This window comes from Amblyomma mixtum, chromosome 3, assembly GCF_055824585.1.
Source record: "Amblyomma mixtum isolate Tamu chromosome 3, ASM5582458v1, whole genome shotgun sequence".
In the NCBI taxonomy this organism is placed as follows: domain Eukaryota; kingdom Metazoa; phylum Arthropoda; class Arachnida; order Ixodida; family Ixodidae; genus Amblyomma; species Amblyomma mixtum.
In genome coordinates this window covers 27,696,831-27,712,567 of record NC_143014.1, presented here as the reverse complement: position 1 = coordinate 27,712,567, position 15,737 = coordinate 27,696,831, and the positions used below count along the sequence as shown (strand labels likewise).

At 47.0% G+C, this 15,737-nt stretch overlaps 1 protein-coding gene across 1 annotated transcript in view; it reads left to right on the top strand.

Moving 5' to 3' along the window:
• LOC149349505 (cell adhesion molecule Dscam1-like) overlaps nucleotides 1–15,737 on the top strand; it is a 522,475-nt gene that overhangs the window by 439,996 nt on the left and 66,742 nt on the right. Inside the window, exon 10 of the mRNA XM_089578475.1 lies at nucleotides 11,552–11,833. Within this exon, the coding sequence (XP_089434601.1) occupies nucleotides 11,552–11,833 (282 nt within the window). The remainder of the gene's footprint in view (nucleotides 1–11,551; nucleotides 11,834–15,737) is intronic.

The window sequence follows — 15,737 nt, the reverse complement described above, 5'->3', positions numbered from 1 at the left end:
GAAATACTTCTCCTGTCATTCAAACAAACCGTCCAGCGGTGTCACTTTATTTTCGCTGACGCAATATTTGCTCTTCACAAGCAGCTGAAGCAACAAGGTCGTCCTGTGGGCCTCTTTAAGACCGTCTAAGCTGCGAAACCCGCGCCTTTCTCATTTAGGAATATGGCGAGGAGTCAGTGACGTTTGCTAGAAGTTAGAACCGAAATATCAAACGTGGGGCCAAGTTCGGTTCTTTTGATAACTTTGTCGTTTTCTTTCCCTGCCTTCAAAATTTGCGCGTTTTGCCTCCGATGATTGCTGTCCCTGCTTTTTAATCATCTGAACGTCGACGGCTCCTAAAAACTTAGCAGTTCTCACTGATGGGTTTAGCCCCTGTTCCCGCACCCGAAATGCATAAATGAGGTGCCGTTGAAGGCAGTTCAAAATGCAAACGCCGTCTTCGCCTACCATGCGTTCCTTTCGCAGCCTGTTTAGAAAATTTCTTTGTAATGCAAAATAGACATGGCGCGTGTGTTCATCAGCCTGCGGCTTCCTCTGAGGTGCAGGAAGTATAGTAGTCCCTCGCATCGCATAGAAATGGAAATGAAATTTCCGCGGCCAGTTTTGAGGAATTGCAGAGGAGGAGCAGTTGTGTCGCGTAGTCGAAGCTAAGCGAAAAAAAAAGTAAAATACAGGAGAAAATGGCTTCCAGTGGATGGCATTCAGTCCTCACTACGCAAAACCAAAGGATGTTTGTGCACGCACCAAACTGATCACCAGGTGCTGGCACCCCTGCTCCTAAGTTCAGCCTTGCAAGCTCTAAGCATGCTGCTAAGAGACTGAGCTGACTGGTCCAAAACAGCTTGACAGGATATTCATCGCATCATGTGGGAACGACATTGGCAGCATATGGTATGGTACATGCGGGTATGATGTTTCGAAGTGACGCATGTGCTTTGAGGGACGCCGTAGTGGAGGGCTCCGGATTAATTCAGACCACCTAGGCTCCTGGCATCGCATAGTACAAGGCGTTTTTGCATTTCGCCTTCACTGAAATGAGACCGCTGCAGCTGAGGTTCGAACCCACGCCCTTGGGATCACCAGTCGAACAACAAAACCACTGAGTCATCGTGGCGGGTAGAAAGAGACAAAGGAGTTAGAGGTGGTAACTCGCCCTTATAAAAGCACCGATGCCTCGGTGGGTGGCTCGTGGGAAGGGGGACACGGCGTAAGCGACACGTGCCAAACAATGCAGGCACTGGCGTCATGCTCTACGTCACGTCTGTACTCACATTTTGGTGCAGAATTCCACCGGCGATGCAGCACACCACGCATGGCTGTTCTCGGCCGTCCTTGTGTTGACTTCCATGCAATCAGGCTGCAGTCGTGGCAGCAGTATTTCAGTTAAGAGACTACTTCCCTTAATAATTTTTTCAACAGCGCATGCTACACAAGGACACAAGACGAGGAAACACACACACGAGCGCTGAACTGCAACTTTATTTACCCGCCATGCGCTGTTGAAAAAGTTATTATGAATAACCAACTAGCCCGTGAGCTCACCCTACTTCCCTTAGTCTAGTCCGACAGCAGACTAACGTCTGGCTCTTTTAATGTGATAGCATTTAGGTTGCTGTCGCACGAAAGAAATTCCAGCTTCTCTGCCACGAAATTTCCTGATTGGTCGAGATAGGTCAAGTGACCTTGTGACGTCATCACAACCTGCCCACTGTGGCAGGTGGCAGATAATCAGCATCATCTTCCAGCCGCTTCGAAATGCTCCGTGGCAGTAACGCTGCAGCCGTGCAATGGGGCGGCCAGTCACGAGGAGGCAGGGGGGCTCGACGGTGTTGCGAGGGGCCAGTGCGGGGCAGTGAGTGACCGGGCGGGCTTCTGAGACTCACCGAAGCAGAGACTACCCTAAGAAGGGAAAACGTATTTACGGGGCAGTAATGAGAAATGGGAGCTCCCCATACAGCGGTGAACATGCACCTAAATCCCCAATTCCCTGGCTTCCTAGGCAGAGAAGGAAGGTACAGAGGGCAAAACGCATGTCTAGAACACGCTCTGAGCGTGTTTCGGGCGTAACACGCGATAACTATCCATAAGATTTGGTTAAAAATGGTCTGGATGTAAACATGTGCTATTAAACTCATAGGATTTCATTGTCATTTTTGGCTTTCTTGGTCGCAGCGGCTTTAGGAGCTCCGGAACACGCAGTTTGGTTGTTCTAGGCAAGCGTTTTGCCCTCTGTACATCACTTAGTTCCCGTGACTGCAGCTTTATACGGCCGCATAAGAAGGTGAGAAGTCGGTCAGAGTGGTGACAGAAAGCGTCATTAAGATCGAAGTAGAGCAGGCGAGTACTTCGGCGAGTCAAGCAGAGAAAGTCGCAAGCAATGCTGAGCGCGCTGCCTATCGCTTGAAAAGGAGGAGCGGCGGAACGCGGTGGCACGTAAAGCGCCAAAATCTGCCGGAATTCGATGAGAAGCGGCTGACGCTGGCGGCACGTGAAGCCGCAAGAACAGCCAGTGACACAGACTATATGCCAGTGCACCACCTCTAAGAGCAGAGGTGGCCGAAGGCAGCTGCATGTACAGCGCCCAAAGAACTTGAACGAGACGCATTCAAAGATAGTCACTGGATTCCTTGCCTTTTCAGATTGAAGGGAAGGCAGTGATATAGCATAGAGCAACAAAAACACTAACAGTGCACACTCGGGCCCTTTCGCGGCCGAGCTCGGCGTTCCAGGCCTCCGCCAGATGGCGTTGCACATGCAAAAAAAAAAAAAAGCAGCTGCTGGCATAGCAAAGTGATACGATACTGTGGACTCCGAGGTTTGGCGGCGCGCGGCGGCTGTCTATGAGGCTCGTGCACTTCCTTGCTTCCGCTAGGTGCGCTGAGTGCAAAAAGTCGGTCGCAGGAGTCTACGGGAGTGTCCTCTGTCATTCAGTTTACTGTATATTACTCTGTGGATAAAGTGCTGTACCCTAAAGAAAGTACAGATCTCAGCCAACAGTCATCATCCTAGGGCAACCCCAGACAAGGTCCCCCACTTTTCCAACATTTGTTGAGAATTTACATAAATCGGCTGCCATCCGAACTCTCCGCGCTGTCCTCTGAGACTTGCATACATGCGCAACGTGCTGCTTCAACGAGTTACAGAAATTATTGCTTGAATTAGTTTTTAGCGCAGAAAGACACCACAGGAAGGAACAAACTTGACAGGACAGAGCGCTAACAAACAGCTCAGTTTTTATTGACGGATCACTTGCTTGTATACGGCAGCTGCTCTTATCAACAAAGTGAAAGAAAAGACTTCACACTCGAATATATCAATTCAACTGATATCCTATGATCCCAAGAAGAGGGTTGCAAGGTTCAAGTGCTATTGCTGCGGAAGATGTTTGAGTTCTTTTTGTTTTAAGCAATACTGAGGGATTGTTGGCACACGTGCTACCAGCTTTTTCAATCTGATCAGCTTCTATTATCTCCTTTCCTAGTTACGTCTTGCATCTACGCAACACTGCAGTGACTCCAAGGGCGGGAGTGCAATTGCTGCGTGTTCGAATGTGGTCAATCGTTTTACTGCCCGATTTGGTTTCAGCCTTTTTAGTGCTCCCTCTCATCAAGGCACCTCCCAGTCTGGCCAGTATACCGCTTACCATGGTGTAGACGACGCTCTTCGAGCACCTCACGAAGCGCCGTAGATGATGCGTTCAACAAGCGACGGTCGTGTGTTCCGCATTCACTTTCTCGCATATTCTAGAGTTTTTCTGGTGCGGGAAAAATCACTCTGACGCCAGCCGTCGCACCGATCTTCTTAATATTGTGCGAAATCCCATGAAGGTACGGGATAACCGCCACTTTGTTTCAGTCGATTTGATCGGGACTGCTAGCTGGTTTGCTCAGTAGGTTTCCTGCAGCAGATGCCAAAAGAGATGGCCGGTACCCTGCGCTTGAAAGGCGCTGCACCTGGTTGTGAAAGCTGCGTTCTACCAAATGCGGGCAGGGCTTGTTGAGAGCGCTCGATAGGCACGACTTCGCAGTGCCTCTCTTTACCAGTTTTGAGTGTGCCGAGCGGTAAGAGAGCAAGGGCCTCTAGGTTCGAAGGCCCAACATAAGTGTTCCTTTGAAAAATGAAGTCCTTGATCTAAAACCTAATTAAATTATCTTCCGGTAACTCATGCGTCAATTATAATGGGGCTATGCACTCTGAAATCAAAGTTAGATGCTTGCTCACACTAGCAGAAAAGCATTCCTTGTCACAGTCAACAAAATTAATAAAGTCGTCAACAAATCGAAAAACTCTTAAAACGTCAGTGTATCGAAAGCAGCCGTGCAGCATTTTGTCACGTCTTGATAAAAAGATTTCCCTTAGACATGGTGCTATGCACGAGCCAATGCATATTCCTTGTTTCAGAATAATAGTCACATCATTCCTCTGGACAAATGTAGATCTCAGGTACATTGCTAGTGGTTCGATGAAGTTGTCCACCGAGAAGCCATAAGTATTTTGGAAGGGTATAACACCATGCCTGTCAATACAATCGCGCACACTCATCAGTAGACAATCGTGGGGCATGAAATAATACAGGTGCTTAATTATTGCTTTCCTGTTTTTTCTGAGTGTCGGTTAATAATACCACCCAAATTAGCCGTGCCAACTACGCAGAATTTTAATTTAGAATCTGTAATCATGATGTTGCGATGGCGGCTACACGGGGCACCACGGATGCGATTGAAGTGCATGAAACTTTAGGCGGGGTCTGCCATGATGCTTGCAAATCCGGTGGCAGGGAGCTCTTCTCCCTGCCACCGGATTTGGATCCCGGATCGTGGCTCCATTCGGGTGTATGGATGTTAGCAGCGTCCCCATTCAATCGGGGTGATAGCAGGTGCCAGTATGCTTGTTAAAGAGTGCGGCTAGCGCCATCTATCAGCCGTCCTAGAATGTGCTACGCAAGTGCTGAAATGCGTTTCATGCTTACAGTCGCCCTCAACAATGAGATAGACTGCATTTTTTAGTTATTTTGACATGGTTAGCACAGAAAGGAGCAGCGTCGATTTCTCGAACAAGGTTGTCTTCCTGGCAATTCGATTCCTTTGGGAGCGAAGAGGCATTGTAATTTCGCATTCCCTGATGTCAAGACCATTTTTGATTAGAGTGAGGTTCGCTGTATTTGGGATCAAATTAATTCGATCTAGCGGCTTACCTCGTCGTGCAATCATTCGTGCCACGGTGTAGTGGCCGTGGCCAGTAGTTCTTCGGAGGCTTCCTTCTAAGCAACATTCAGTTAGCAATTAAAGCAAACTTATTCCTGGACGTATTCATCGCCCCGCAGGGCCCCTTGGAACCACAAACTCTGAGCACGTACAGTCTTTGCCGAAAGTAAGCGGGCAACAGTGGTTCCTTTCTTAGCCGCTTAGCGAAGCACTTACGGCAGCCCTAAAGCTCGGAATCTGTGCAAAGTAAGGCGAACCCCTGTCCTCACGTTTTTGCACCTTTCGGTCTTTATGGGTGCCGCAGAGGCTCCCCTATATGGTTGAGCAGCAAAAACCTGCTGCTCGGTTACTTTTGGCAGAGGGGATACACGTTGACGGTGGCACAACTCGGCTCCCAGGCAGAAAGAAAACAAGGAGGGATTCGGGAGCGAGAAATAGATCGGAAAGCGGCGGTGCCCCATCGATCAAGAACTCCGACCGGAGCTGGTCGGCACTCTTCATCTCAGCCTTCGTTCCCTGCTTGCTTGTTTCAAATTTGTCCAGCTACGAGCGGTGCGTGTGTGCGAGACATTGAGCGTTTCCATGAGTGGACGGCGTGTACACGTAAGCGAGTCATTGGAACCTTGGTGACCTATATCGGGATAGTGCCGGGCAGTAAAAAAAAAACGTTAGCTTTACTCCAAAAGAAAAAAAGTAAAACATAAGCCAGCTCTTTTTTACGCTTGTCTTTGGCCGAAGAAGCTGGGGCGAGGTGAGCGGGACCGAATGCATAAGTGCTGCCCATCGAAATGGAGTTGCAGTCGGGGCACCGCGTTTCGGTGGCGGCGCGCCGCTGGTTTACATCACCTGACGGAAGTGGGAGTGTTCAGATGGCAACAAAAACCGCAAATAAAATAAAGATATTGATAACGTATAAAACAGCGACAAAGCTGAAGACCTTGCAGAAACCAAAAATAAAATATTTTAAGTTGTCCTTTGCGTGCCTCGAAGGTTGAATTTATTTTCTTGCTCTTAATGCCTAAGTACAGTCATGACTAGCTTATTTGCTTTATTGTTTTTCTTTCGCACAGGTTATATCGTATTGGTATTCAGATTGATAGTATGTGTGACGTATATGCCCTCTGCCTCATTTAGCTGATTACGCGTTTCGGAGCTACAGGGCTCAGCGAGGGCGACTCGGTACAAGTCGCGGCAGACCAAACAAAAACACAAGACACACGTCTGCCCGGTTCCATTCCCTCACCTTTCCTTCATGCAGGTCTTAATACATTTCTATTTGTGGCATATCACAATGTGGTGCATCAACCATCCGTATTTTGTGAATCCTGCTAATTTTCGCCATCTTCCGTTGACAGCCTGGCTATTCCGATGTAGCACAGCACTGTTCTGGAGCGAATCAGCTGCACTTAACGAGGAGCTTTGTTCAACAGCTAGTAGCAAACTTTCCCTCTCTCTCTCTCTCTCTCTCTCTCTCTCTGTGATGATAGTCTTTTCGAAACTCAGCGGCATACTAGGACGCTTTAATCACGACACAATTAGCACGGTACAATTGCAGATTTCTGCACATGTAAATTCACCTGCTGTAGAGCTCGACAATGGCACCTTTCGAAGCTGTATACGTGTCTCACGTAGTACCTGTCCACGGGCTGCGCCGCTCGCGTTCCTGGCCGGTGGTCTGGCTCATGGACCTCAGCGGGGGCGACGGACGCCAAGCGAGGCTTCGACCGAACACCTCCCGGCTGTGCTGTTGACCGGCCCCACTCATGAATCATTCAGCCGACGCTAGAACGATGCTTGCACTCGATGACCTGGCTCAGTGAGCTCACTCTTAACACCAGAGCACAAAGAGGAAGTCGTGTTTCCTAAAAGTGGAGTGTAAAAGAATTCGTCTGACCTTATTTTTAATTTAACAGCGAGAGTTGGTTCCCTAGAGCATTTTTGCATCGCAACGCGCCGTCTCATCCAGTTTAGTCCGTTTAGCATGAGATGCCGCGGCAAGTCTCCTTAGCATCCTTAACCACAGGCGGAGCTGCCACTTTTATCTTCTGAATCCACACTCAGCCGAAGCGGCGCTGTGCAGCTGTTACGCAGTTGTGATATGAGGAGCACTAGTAACATAGAGTGGTCTTTCTGCGCTGCATATATGGACGCGGAGGCTTCTGCGCGTCGGCGCGGTAGTGGCTGTGGTTCGGATTGCGTCCGAAAAGAGCGCGTTGACCCCTAAACAGCGACACCTGCATCGGCCTCGTCTTAAGACACACGGCCTCCCCACCGGTGCTGTGCACATCATCAACTACTTCAAGCGATTCTTTTAGCGACGAAATAGCCACAGCTGAGTTACTCGGAACTGGAGAACTTTGGTTCCTAAAATGCAGGAAATTGTGCATAAATATCCATCCAGGGAAAACAATGCCTGGCTAGTTTTACTTCCATGAGCAGTTTTCATGACCCTTAACAAAAGAATGGTTTCTTTGTTTCGTTTCTTTTTGAACTACCGCACTGGAGCTACACGGAGCTAACCTCACAACAGCCCCCGAACGCACTTCACGTGTCCCGGACAGTGAAGTTATTCCGTATCAGATTTGCATTCAAGAGGAGAGGGCTTAGTCGGGCTGGTTGATGTAAAAGACTGAACAGCGCTAACCGGCGGGACGGAAGAGAAGCGCTTGCGTCTGTATTCTCCTCTTCCGTCCAGTTTGTTAGCGCTGTTCAGTGTTCACCGTCAGGTTTGTCTTCCTAAACTGTCTCTAAGCGCATATTATCTGGTAGGTCACTTGCGTGCGAGTGGCTCTAAGTTCAGGCTACCTGCAGACTTGGGAAACCCAATTTTAGACGGAAAGAAGCGGAGTGATATGTATACACGAACATAGAGCGTTCTAATTATTTTCTTATCCTTCGATAAATAGCCCGGTGCAAAACGTGCTGTGCTAAGGTAGTGTTCGCGACAACGTTCAGCAACGGGCACGCTTTAATCTCAGTGCCCGATAATCCCTAGCATTTTATTGGGAACAAAATGAACACTTTGTGGCAGCAGCTGCTAACGCTGTGAAGAAGCGCGATGGCAGAACTGGAACCTGCAGGTGGATGCTAAGTAATTACTTATTTGTTTCAAATTTACTCCACCTTGGGAGATTCCCCTTAAACACTGGGCTAATTACAGAGTCTCTAAAAATATACATTTTTCTAAATAAGCAGGTTGTGCGAAAGGCGCAAACACAAGGCAGGACACGAGGCAAGCGCAACTGACAGCTGAGCTTACTGAATATTCACCACCGAATATTTAAGGGGCGCAAAACGGAGCATGCCTTGCAGAAACACGTAGGACTTGGGAAGCAATAACCCGTGTCTCACCTTGTACTTGCGCCTTTCGCGCAGCCTTTCCATGTCCGAACGAATGCACCAACTAGCCGGACATCACGTTCTACCCATTTTTTTTTAGTTATAGTTTCTAGTTTTTCATTATTATTTTGTTTATCTTTCTTTTTACGGCTGCTGCTGTTGCTGCTGCAACTGAAGCATATACTAAAGACATGTACTGTTAAGGACATGGAAGCATGTTGTAGTTAGAACGCATTTTTTTTTTTGTCATGAGCTCGAATATCATACAGTCGTGGCATTCCGGCAATGTGTGTTTTGCATATTATTGTAAATACAGTCCAGATCCTAACTGTACAACAAGGCAGCCCGCGACTTTCGGCGCTAATGTGACGGTTGTCTTTTCTGCCCGTTGGTTAGCTTTTTGTTCGATTCCTGCTGCGCGAGGTGACCTCTTGATTCTGTTAGGTCCACACAGCATTCGCTGCCTTTGTTCAACGCGCCAGAAGTATTGTCACTCAGTAACGGCTGATGATATATAGTGTTATTTTATCCACCTCTGCAAACTAAAGAAACCGGCTGATTAGAGGTGACATCAGCATCCGACTCCATTTTTTTAAGCATATGGCCAGAAAGCAAGGTTTTGTGAAGGGACGTAATGTCATACGTAGACAGCTAGGCTTGATACGTTCAAACCTTCTCCCGCAGACGCCGTTTCTACAAGAAATATATCAGGGCACATATATCTGATGTGGCTGCTATTTTGCGTACGCTGCAAGGACATTCTCGTTGTTCAGTTTAATTTCGCACAAAACACTTCGATATAGCTGTTATATTTGACACAAAGGGTAGTTCCAATATTCGCCTTCAGGACGATTATATTAGCCCCGGCTAGGTGTGAAGCAGGAATTAGGCTTCGTAAATTTACCCAAACAAGGCAGATAAGAGGGTCTTGTTTTCCCTTATTACCTCGTTTCGTACGAAAAAACCTCATACGTACGATATTCAGCCGGCCCTGCTGTTGAAGCCTGCAGGGCATGTGCGACGTTCAATGGAAAGAAAACAGCGCTAGTCGGATCGAATGGCCTCCCGAGAAAGTTCAGCCGCGAGGAGCTTCGGCGGGGCTTATTGTTCTTGGCGAACGCACTGGGCTGAGAGGACTGCGCCCCCGAGACAGCGGGGGGGGGGGGGGGGGGGGGGGGGGGGGCACATCTGCCGGTCCATCGCGGCGTCTCCCACGCTGGCCGCCGCAATTTCGCCGTCTGTCGGTCAAACAGCGAGCAAGTCGGAGGCGGGATGCGAAATATGCCGGGCGTATTTCGTTCCCGGGACGTGCTGGGACGCGGAAAAAGGGGCATAAAGATGGGGATCTGGAAGAAACGGGACGCGGTGGGAGAGGATCAGATTCAGGGCGGAATAAAACGACAGCTCAGGCTGTGCAATCGAACCCTCTTGGACAGGACCGCTGCACAAGGTCCCCTGCTCTGCATACGGCGACGTCGTGGTCAAATAGCATCCGCCCGTGACAGCGGGGCTGCTGTCATCTCGCTGCTGGAACCGAAGGTCTCTCGCCCGAGAAGGAAGACAGCGGAGAAAAAGAAAAAAAAAAACTTCTGGAGAGTCGGGTTGTAGTGCTGCGCGGCGGGTGCGTGAGTCAGAGCGACCGCGCGAGGATCTCATATCGAAATGGAATCGTCGAGGTGTTGGTTGTCCGACGCGGCGGCGCTGCCAATCTTCTGCTCGCGCTGTACAAGGAGGATGGGGAAGGGAAATTCCACGGGCTTCAGCCCGCTTCGCCGTCATCTTCGGCGGCGACGGCGGTCGTGCATAATTTATGAGAGGTCTCCCGATTATCGGAAGATCGAATTGAGGCCCTGCGCTCTGCTTCGTTTTCTTCACGTGTGTTGTGGATTCCCCGTAGCCGCTACACACCCAGACCATCGGGTCGATATGGAGATCGCGCGCGCTCCGCACGTAGGCAGGAGAGAGAGGGGGGGGGGGGGGGGGGGCAGCATACGCTAGCGCACGCCGAGCTTTCGGGTGACCGATTCTCAAATGCTTGGCACCGCAGCGCGCATCGGGACGAACACGAACCCTAGAGAAGGGGGCGCTGCTAGTGAGTGCCGGCCAGAAACAACACGCAAGGCTTCAGGGAACTGGAGAAGAAAGAAAGGCAACAACAACGACAAAGTTAATTCCCATTAGCTATTTCTGAACGCGGTGTTGATGCATCGGTCCTCGAGAGCTCACGCTGAACTGCCGGCAAACATTTTTTCAGACCCTTCCTTTCCTTCCCGCCACGTGAAAACAAGGAGCCTGGCACAGCTGTTCCGACGTCCGAACGAGCTTTCCATAGCGTATCGGCTCATTTCGGGCCCATTCGATTCGCAGTGAGCATTTTTTGGTCGTATATGCACAGTGTCACTTCTGGAGCAAAGCATTTCACCCACAGGTTAGTTTAATTGCTTAAAGACGCAAGCTAATTCATCTGCAGGGGTTTTGAACTGTTCTCTTCTTGACATTCCAAACCAAGCGAGTAAAAAGGTTTGAGCTCCAATAAACAATGCAACATTAAATCATAGGAAAGTCTCCGCATACTCACTTAGCAAGCAGTGAAGCGTAGCTGCACCAATGCGGCATATTGCGGGGGAAAAATATTTTATGAAACTTTACTCACTCCCCTTTATAGTAAATTGGCAGAAAATGCACCGGCCCCTCACAACCCTCGGAAACCGGCACCGTGACTCCCCGCCGTGGAAACCAAACACCTTTCCCAGCGCCGCATTCCGTCCCCATGCTTCCTGCTGAAGAAGGAGCCGAGCCGACTACGAAATGCCCGGAATTTTTTTTTAAATAATAATTGTGATTGGAGAAAATGTCTCACAATTTACTCTAAGTTATTCCCAACCAGACAGGCAATTCTGTCAATCAAAATGTTTAGTTTTCAGTCGTAACTACAGCTGGCTGATGTGAATAACTTGCGCTGTATTTTTCCCACTCGTTCACTCATTTCCGACACCCTGTGTGTGCAGCGGCGCCGGTGATCAGCCCGTTCGCGTTCCCCGAGCGACTGCAGGAGGGCATGCGCAGCTCGGCCACGTGCACGCTGCTGGACGGGGACCCGCCCGTGACCATGGGCTGGCTCAAGGACGGCCGGCCCGACCTGGGGCCTGACGTGCAGGTGGTGCCCATCAGCGACTTCGTCTCCAACCTCATCATCGACAAGGTGGCCCGCCACCACTCGGGAGACTACACGTGCACGGCTTCCAACGCGGCCGCCGCCACCAACCACACGGCGCACATGTTCGTCAGAGGTGAGCGCCGGCCTCGATCCGGACGCGGGAGGGATGCAGGGGGCCGCTTGTCTTGATGCTCTGCTCGTAAACTGTTAGGCCAACAAAAGAAAGAAGACATGACTGTAGGGCTGTGGAAGAAACAGGTACCACCAACAAGTAGGCGTATGTACCGTCTTTGTCAAAAGTAACCAGGCTGCATGGTTTGCTTCTAGCTTGTATAGTGGAGTCCTTGTGGCTTTCCTAAAGAACAAAAGGCGTTTGAAGGTAATAAAACCCCCAGTCCTTACCTTTAACAACCCTTTCAGCTTCAGGGAAGCTCTAAGGGCTCCACTGTACGAGCTAGAAGCAAACCGTGCAGCCTGGTTACTTTTGACAAAGACGGTACTTGCTTTCATGCAATGAACAAGTAATGACGTAAACATCTAACTAGGACCGAAAGAAACGAAGCAAGTCATTGCATGTCTGACATCGTCGTAAGGGTAGGAAACGAATTGCTACAGTGAACAGATCCGCAACACTTTCGGGCACATAGCCGTGCATAAGCGAAGTACGCAAGCGATCTCACTGCGGGGGTAATATAAACATTCCATTTTAATTCCACTCCATTTTTGTCATTTTAGACGCTCGTCGTTGGCTGGAACAAACCCACATCCCGCCAACCCTGAAATCGATCGCTCGGTGATGCGGATGTGAAGAGCGGAATATAGGGCAGGAAATGGCTACATTACACTAGACCATATAAGCAAACAGTCATTCTGAAACTTCACATAGTACGCTTACTGTACGTAGCGCACTAAGTACGAAAAGAAAGCGGCTTTTGCGGGAGGCAGTTCTGTTTATTTATTTATTTATTTTATTTATTTATTTATTTATTTATTTATGTATTTATTTATTTATTTATTTATTTATTTATTTATTTATTTATTTATTTATTTATTTATTTATTTATTTATTTATTTATTTATTTATTTATAGATACTGTAACCCCACATTCTGTGGATTTTAGCAGGGTGGGCGAACAAACTATAAAACACAATACAATGACAAAGCACAAATAAACAGTGGCGCAGATTGAAGCTAAAGAAGTAACGACAGAAAAGATCACTATCAAAGAACATTACGGAAGGACGGAAGTAAATGATGTCAGTGATGACTGCATAACTTCAGTGTCACTAAGGTTATTCCTTGGGAAGAATACTTATAACAGTTAATACGCGGCTGAAATTGAGTTATTGTTTAAAGATGTCTTTGCCTGCTACCATATCCGGTTGAGAAGACGATTATTTCGAAAAGGTCGGTTTTATAGTGCTCTTTAATTAATTGAAATAAGAACTTAAGTCGTCTTAGACAATTTCTTAGACCTATTGATGACAATTTAGCTCTTGTTAATAAGGCAGCAACTGATGCTTGCTTAAAGATGTTATAAATAACTCTTACCCCATTTTTCTGTACTTTTTCTAACTTATTAATCTTAGTTTTATTGTAGGAGTCCCAGCTGATAGATGCATAATAGAGAGTAAGAAGAACAACTGATTTATAGAGAATAAGACGCACGGAAGGGGCGTACAGCTTTAGAGCTTTAGAGTTGTCCTGTGTACTTCTCCTCCTTGTGAATGCGTCCTTTCCGCTGGTTTTCTACTCACCATGCACCAACTGGCCCAACAAGCTACACTTCTTCAATGCTTTAGAGCGCGCCTCAGGAAAAACAGCTTGAAGTTTGTAGCACTGTAGGTGTATACAGTCTGCATGTTTCGTCCAGCTGAGCTCACTCGTGATCCACAGTCCGAAGTATCTCTAAGGATTCAACTTCAGAGATTTTTGTACCGTCAACAGTGTAAGCATATCTCAAAGGATTCTTTTTATGTGTGATTGTTATAGAAACTTTTTTTTTTCAAAGTTAATTTACATTTGTCAAGATTCACGCCAAGCGATAATATCATGAAGAGCCTTATCTAACAGACACTGATCAGTTATGCTATAAATCTCACTAAAAATCACATAATCATCAGCTATAAACTTTCATTTTAACTGAAACATCCTAGACAATGTCGTCTATAAATAGCAGGAAAAGGAGGGGACCAAGTACTGAACCCTGGGGAACACTAGAATCTACAGTTACAATGTCAGAGCAGTGTTCGTTAAAGGTTACGTATTGTTTCCGATCAGTAAGATAAGCTTAGATCCATTTTACTAACTTATCACAATAAGTGTATTGTCTAATTTGTAAATTAAATTAACTAATTAATTAACTTTGTGTGTGAAACTTTATCAAATTATTTTGAAAAATCTATGAATATTACGTGTGTCTGTTTTGCCTTATTTATTGAAGAGGCAAAGTTATGCGCCGTTTCAACCATTTGAATGGTTGTTGAAAAACTTCTTCTTCTGAAACCGTGGTGTTTATGAAAAAAAAATTATTTTTTCAATAAATTCAGATATGTGGCTCCAAATTACATCTTCCAGGAGTTTGCAAGTTGTACAAGTCAGTGATATTAGACAGAAGTTTTGAGCGTAATCGTTTTTCCCACCTTCATGAAGATGTTTAATTCTGGCTGTTCCCCTGTCGATCGGCATATGGCCCCCGCTCAGTGATCATGTCAACAAACATAGAAGTATTTAGCGACCCAGTCTGCATATCTCTGAAAAAACACATTAGGAATGTTATCTTGGCCGCATGACTTTTTCACATCAAGTTTCAAAAGCGTGTTCAGTACACCATGTTCACCAATAACCACATCAAGATTAGGAGGTAAAGGTGCAGTGAAACATGAAAGGCTGTCATTCTTTTGTGAGAAAACATAATTAAAGTATTAAGTGAAAGCATTTGAGTTTTTTTTTTTATCATCAATTCGAGCACCATCATATTCAAAGACATCACAAGTTCTCATAGTCGGCGAAATTAACCGCCAAAATTTCTCAGGTGACGTTGAAATAAAATTCGGTAATAACACTGCTTGCCCTTAATTATCTTGTTTTTTAACTCAAAGTTCAAAGTAGAATTTTCCTCCTCCAGGTGAAGTGAACAGGAGTGTGCTTCCTTTATTCTTTGTGAGTTTTACCCTTCTTTTCATTTGCAACGCCTCCCGAGAAGACCAAAGGTTTTTGCCTTTCAATTTTTTGTTAATACGGGGCACAAAGCGCTCAATACAGTCATTTACTATGGTTTTATGCAAGTTCCAAAAGTCATGTTCTTCGCTAATGTTACAGAATATAGGTCTCAGAATGACCGCGCAGTAGCAATATAGTCCCTGTAGGACCGTATGATATAAAGATTGCACCCTTTCAAAAGCAAAGACCACAAGTGCGCTCAAAGTAACCGTAGATTACAGTGCGCAGTAAATATCGCTCTTGTAAGACCAATTTCTGTCGACTCTAAACTACAGCAGCCTCCTCGGAATTTTAAGACGGAAGCTTTGTCTCTGCACAACGCATGCTTTCACGGTCACTCTGCAATCAATGCATGTGCATTGCAGATCTAAGCGACAGTTCGGAGTTGGGCTAACTGAAGCGAGAAGCTTGCTTGATATGCATGAGCGAGCCTGCAAAAGACAAGGACGTTCCATATTGTGTCTCCCAATTCCGTTGCCCTGAAAGCGATGTTCTCGATGGGAGTGCTGAATATGGTTGCTGCCGTCAGACGCTGAGCAGAATTTCGTTTAGATGGTTCCTTTTCTTTTTTCTTTCTCTTTACTTTTTTATGCCGCTTGTTTTTTTTTGCGCATCTACTGTGAACCTGGTTTTTTGTAAGCAGGTTCACAGTGTGTGTGTGTGTGTGTGTGTGTGTGTGTGTGTGTGTGTGTGTGTGTGTGTGTGTGTGTGTGTGTGTGTGTGTGTGTGTGTGTGTGTGTGTGTGTGTGTGTGTGTGTGTGTGTGTGTGTGTGTGTGTGTGTGTGTGTGTGTGTGTGTGTGTGTGTGTGTGTGT